The sequence below is a fragment of the Bidens hawaiensis genome, unplaced genomic scaffold (assembly GCF_021521415.1).
Source record: "Bidens hawaiensis isolate Kalapana, Puna unplaced genomic scaffold, B.hawaiensis_p1.1 tig00002617_1, whole genome shotgun sequence".
NCBI lineage: Eukaryota > Viridiplantae > Streptophyta > Magnoliopsida > Asterales > Asteraceae > Bidens > Bidens hawaiensis.
This window is the reverse complement of record NW_027491142.1, coordinates 1,992,350-1,998,557: the sequence shown is the minus strand read 5'-3', so window position 1 is coordinate 1,998,557 and position 6,208 is coordinate 1,992,350. Positions and strand designations below refer to the sequence as shown.

The following is a 6,208-nucleotide window of genomic DNA, read 5'->3' as shown; positions in this document are numbered from 1 at the left end:
TTCGGTCTAAACTAAAAAGAAAGATTTATGGCACGTGTATACGGATTGTTGCTTCTAATTTCGTGATTTATCAAAAAAACATTGATACTTAGTTAGAACTGAAGCTTTGGTTTTGGCACCATGAAAGTTGGTGTTTGTTTAATTCTCATTGTCCAGAATGATTATGAGATATATAAATTATAAAGTTATCTAATCGAACATGACTAGCTATATTAATTATAACAAAGTATGAGTGTTATTGTGGCTAACTATACAAGTTATATAATGTTTATTCGAGTTGTAAAAGTTGGTCAGATTGTTGCTCCAAAGCAAGATAGAGACCCCATATGCATGGTTAGGAACCAACTCAAGAAATACGTAACCTACTAAGACAAAGACACGATTAGTCTCAAGGGTCCTTCTACGTATCAAGCTATAAGTAACCATTTCTCCAAGAAAAGGTAGATGGAGAAAGTAGCAAAGGCAGGGGCCGATTCAAAAAGTGTGTAATTTAGTTTGGTGTATGAACTGCTGGGATTTCGGGTCAGGACAGGTTTTAGCGGGTTGGGATCGTGAAAAGTCAAATATTTGTTGTATAGGGTGATATATATTATTCTAGATGATGACCGAGTCATGATGAAGAAAACGAGTAATTATTTTTGGAAAATGTAGGTAGTCCCAAGAAAAGGAAAGTTCCAGCCTTTTGAACTAATAATAATAATAATAATAATTTCCATTCCATCGATTAAATATAGTATCATCCGTTTTGGAGAGAGAGAAAGAAAGAGAAGCCAATTACAAAGAAAGATCACGCGCTTCCTATTTTCAACCCTCGCGCATTTTTTCCTCCATTTTCAGGTTCTTGATTTCTAGAATAAATTATTATGGTGAAATTTGACGTCTTGGTCTTTGTTCTTATTTGCTTTGGTGATATATGGGTAATGGGTCTTTCGATTTCCATACATACATAGCTTTATTTCATTTCTTTGATAGACTTTGTATGTTGCCTTTCGTAATTTGCCATATGTGATTATTATCTTCATTTTGGGTTTCTTCTTCTCCCCCAATTTACAAGAGTTTTCTTTTCATGTTGACCTCACCATAAAATTGGGGTTTCTTTCTGTTTACAGAATTTGATCTTTGATTATGTTCAAAATTGACATATCATTCGTTTTCATACAATTTCTGTGATGAAAAATTGGTATTCACATATGTTTGTTCTTCCCCAATTTAAAGTTTGACTTTTTCTCATGTTCACCAGAATTGGGCCTTCTGTTTCCTTTTCTTTACAAAATTTGATCTTTGATTATGTTCAAAATTGGATTTTTCTCAATTGTTTTGTTTTATCAAGGGCAACTAGGGGTGTTCAAACTTCGCTTTCAAACCGGTCATCCGTTTGGCTTCGTGGTTGGTTTTTTCTTCCATTTTCGTGGTTTATACCGAAGAGCAACCGTTTAAAACCGGACTGTGTTACATATTTTTATTCTTTTATAATAAATTCATATTACATATATTTAATTGTTTATGTTTATATTAAGCTTAGTTTTGTGTTTGTTAGTTTGTTGCACTATGTTGGGACTGTTGGCTAAGAGCTGCTTCATGTTGTGTCAACTGTCAATCTTACGATTCATTGAAGAACATTTTTGTAACATTTTTTGTTTCAAAATGCAGGCTTCCCTTGTTAATAGATGGGTGATCACTTGGTTCTGGATGTGAATCGACCCATTAAAAGGAGCGAGGAGATGGCGAGCCCCTCATCTTCTGATGCAGTAGCTGTTGTAGTGGATAAAAACAAGGATTCATTTGCTGATGAGGAAGCGCCCTTATTATCAATGGCTGAGTGTCGGATTTGCCAGGAGGAAGATTCCATTGATGCCTTAGAGACACCCTGCGCTTGCAATGGCAGTCTTAAGGTATTATTATTATTTGCGTTCCATGATTGAGAATAACATTTGTTTCTTGTTTTTGATGGTTAATAAGTTTGTTATTTACGCAGTACGCTCACAGAAAGTGCGTTCAACACTGGTGCAATGAAAAGGGTGACATTACTTGTGAGATTTGTCATCAAGTATGTTATCGTTATAAAATTTATGAAATCATCTTTTATTTTTTATTAATAGTAAACGCTTAAGTTTATGTTTTGTTGATTTGTGCAGCCTTACCAACCGGGCTATGTTGCTCCTCCACCTCCGTTACCGTGCTTGGAAGAAACCACCATAGACATTGGGTATGCATAACCAAAGATCAAATTTTGTTTGATAGTAAACACTCAATGCATGTAACCGTCTCCGCGCGCGGACCGGTACTGGAATGCGTGTAATCGCCATTTAAACAGCCGTAACTTACGCTGCGCGTAACTTTTGTTTCTGAACACGTATAATCGGTGCCGAAAACCAGAAGCAAAGCTGAAATGTTCAGTAAATTAAAAAATAAAAAATTAAATTTTAAACCAACCTGTTTTGACTGACCTGATACCCGTTCTGACCCGACCCTTTTCGACCCAACCGAATTAACTCTTTTTGGAAGTGGCCTATTTTGACTTGTGACCTGAACCCGCCCGACCTGTTTGCCAGTCCTATATGCAACCTCTTAAATCATGTTATTAAAGATTTAATTGGTAATGAAATAATATTATTTTAGTAATAATAATTTACATTGGTTGGATATATGCAGGGGAGGATGGCAGATCTCAGAAGCTGACCGTCAATATCTGGAAGCCGAGTATGACGATTATAATGCCACAAACGCCAGCGGAGCTGCATTCTTCCGTTCAGCTGTTTTAATTGTAAGCCCTCAAAATCACATATTCCATACAACTTTAGTTAATCTCTTGTTTAAGAACTGGTTCTAATACTTATAATATTGTGGCAGCTGATGGCTCTTTTGTTGTTACGACATGCGTCAACTGTACCCGATTCTGATGGAGGAGATGGAGATGACGATGCATCTACATTCTTAACTGTAAGTGGGGCTTGATGATTATGGAAATATTAACAATTCCATGAGTTTTATATTTATAATTAACTTTATCTTATTTTGACAGCTTTTCTTGCTTCGGATTGCTGGGTTTCTTCTGCCTTGTTACATCATGGTTTGGGCCATCAGCATTTTGCAGCGTCGAAGACAGAGACAGGTTTGCTTATGTTCACTCATGTATAGTGTTAAATTAAAATACAAACAGCTTTTAACATGTGAAGCGTACAAGTAACTCGAGTAATTATGCTAAAAATAGAGTAATGATTACTACGCTACAGTTTTTTTTTAACTAGATTAGTTATAATTACGTGACTATATGTGGCATAGTGTAATAACTTTTACACCACAACAAAATGAAGTAGCCTAATAATAATTTATACTACAAAACTGTAGCGTAATGATTTTTACTCTAGTTCAAGGATAATTACTCTAGTTATTTGTACGAATCTCACGTTAAGAGCTGCTTGTATTTGATCCTAAGATTATATATTTGTGTGCGTATGCTTGCATGTAAAACTTATTTTGGTAAAATGGGGTGTGCAGGAGGCGGAAGCATTGGCAGCGGCACAAATAGCGTTTGTATTGCAAGCGGGACAAAGGAGAGGGCTACACTTGACGGTGGCTTCTTTAGGGCCAGCAGCGGCCCAATCACCCGCACCAGCACCCACTGTGACTCCAACTGTGGCTCCACAGGACGAAAATGTTTAAACGTTTGATGACGGAGGAGAAATTATTCTTTTATGAGAAATTCGTTTTGCTTTGTTTGTTGATGGCATCAAATCTGTTGTGAATAATTTATGTTATGTTAATGTGTATATGAGCCTTCTTCAACAACTTTACAAAACAGCTGTTTTGCAACTATGTATTTGTTATGTGTACTGTCTCCAACGTATCAAACAGAGTATCATAATTCTTTTTGATGAAAACAAGGATGTGGTTTTGTCCAAAACATATATAAGATGTATATGTTCTGTTTTTCTTTTGTTAATTTTTTAATTGAAAAGTAGATTATCAATGTTTCATATGTGTTATGACTTGTGATCAAGTAGAGATCAACCAGAGGCAGGTTTTAACACGCGAATGTACAAAGTGAAAAAAAGAGTGAAAAAAAGGAGCTGATGGCATTTTTGTAAATAATATTATTACACTTTTCAGTAAATAATTACCATGTAGCGTAGTAGACTAGAATAATTATTGTTGCTATACATAGGCATGTTTAAAACGGTTTGGGACTAGGAACCGGAACCGGTTCCTAACCGGTTCCTATATTCAAAACCCTCAATTAAACCGGTTCCAGGCTCGAACCGGTTAGGGAACCGAACCGGTTCTCCCACCCTCGGACCCCTAACCTATCTAACCGGTTCTTACCGGTTCCTAACCCGGTTCCTGTACCGTAACCGGTTCCAACCGGTTACAGTGTAAAAAAAATTTTTTTTTTTTCGTTTTTCGTTTGCGATTTGGATTCTAAACTACGATTCGTATTTGTATAACATGAAAAATAAAAAAAACAATTAACATAAAAATAAACAATTAACTGATGAAGAAAAGACAACTACTGAAGATGTTTGTCACTGAAGACAACTACTGAAGGTTGCCACTGAAGACAACTACTGAAGGTTGCCACTGATGACAACTACTGAAGGTTGCCACTCATCAGTGGGAACATTCATCAGTTGCAGAGTTTGTTGTCACTGATGCAAAATATGAATCAGTGACACATCAGTTGCAGAGTTTCATCAGTTGGAACATCATCAGTTAAATATGTAACCATTGTACAATGTAAACTTGTTCATTGGATTTGCAATACAAGTGCATTTAGTTTTTTTTTTCGTTTTTCGTTTGCGATTTGGATTCTAAACTACGATTCGTATTTGTATAGCATGAAAAATAAACAAAACAATTAACATAAAATTCATTTTATTTACTTTAAGAAGTTCAAAAAAAAAAAAGGTTACATGTTTTAAAATCTTCAAAAACAAACTAACAAAACATTAAACTTATAAATATAAAGTTGTGACATATTATTTCTAGAAAAGCCTTCTTGTTCGTCGTAATTATTGAGCGGCGACTTCTTCCTCGGAATTACTTGTAGAAATGCCTTCTTGTTCGTCGTGCACTAGAACATCAAGTGGTGTTTCATCTTCGAGAGTGGTTACGTGTTGAATACGATCGATTGAGTCCAAGTGATCCTTTAAGCAAATGCACATCTTCACCGACACCGAATTTAGTCTTGTTCTTCTCACCGATATTACCCTGCCACTAAGAGAAAAGGCGGATTCCGAAGCTACCGTAGAAGCTTGGACGGTTAGTAAATCACGGGCCATGGTGGCAAGAATCGGAAACTCGGTTTCCTTTACCTTCCACCAAGCCAAAACATCAAAAGTGCCATATTCCTCTTCGGATAAACCGGTAGAGTAATCATTTGCACTATACCTTTCTAGTTCGCTTGAAGGGGTGTTACCCCTTTGTTTTTTAGCCGTTACGTTGCGAACGGTGTTCATAAGGCTAATCATGGGATCTCGTACTCTAGTAGCACTTGAACTTGATGAAGACCCCCCCGGCATAGGCATGTGTATGTTTGACCCATATTTATTTAAATAAAAGTCATACATAAATTTAAAATTCAAGTTAAAATCATTTTTTGCCTCTGTTGAAAAGTTTGGGTCAACTTCATGCATATCTAAGGCTGAAAAAATTTCGTCTATCACACATTCAACCCCCGTAACATTTAACATTGGGTTTAAAACGGCGGCGCAAGTAAAAACCGGTGGCAATTCAAGAAAGTATTTTTTTAATTTAAACTTCATTGGTAATATGATGTTTGAAAACATTGGACTTTCATTTTCAAATTCTTTAAGATTGTTAACGATTAAAAATAACTCCGAAAGAACCAAGGGACTTGTCGGATAATACGTTCCCGATAGTTTCGTAGTTGATGTTTTAAAAACTTCAAGAAAAATCGATAAGTCATTGATAATTTCCCATTTCTCATTTGAAAAGGGGATTGCCAAATCATTCTCGGCAAGACTAAAATGAAACATTTGTATAGTTTCTCTTTGTTTCAAAGCACTTTGAAACATTATGCAAGTGGAATTCCATCGATGAGGTACATCCCAATTAGCTCCCAAAGCTTTTCTTCCCGTATCTTTACAAAATTTTCTATATTCCATTTGTCTTTTTTTACTTTTCTTAAAAACTTCATGTATCATTAGTCTAAAATCGTTTATAACCGATGTAACCTCATCCGAAGCAA

At 35.8% G+C, this 6,208-nt stretch overlaps 1 protein-coding gene across 1 annotated transcript; it reads left to right on the top strand.

Annotated features, from left to right (window-relative positions):
• The first annotated feature begins 737 nt into the window (after nucleotides 1-737).
• On the top strand, nucleotides 738-3,769 carry LOC143620572 (uncharacterized). The gene is made up of 8 exons (XM_077092239.1): nucleotides 738-837; nucleotides 1,651-1,892; nucleotides 1,976-2,047; nucleotides 2,136-2,206; nucleotides 2,653-2,764; nucleotides 2,851-2,940; nucleotides 3,023-3,112; nucleotides 3,499-3,769. Exons 2-8 carry the CDS (start codon nucleotides 1,668-1,670, stop codon nucleotides 3,661-3,663), a joined length of 825 nt encoding a protein of 274 aa, XP_076948354.1. The 5' UTR covers nucleotides 738-837; nucleotides 1,651-1,667; the 3' UTR covers nucleotides 3,664-3,769.
• The last annotated feature ends 2,439 nt before the right edge of the window (nucleotides 3,770-6,208 follow it).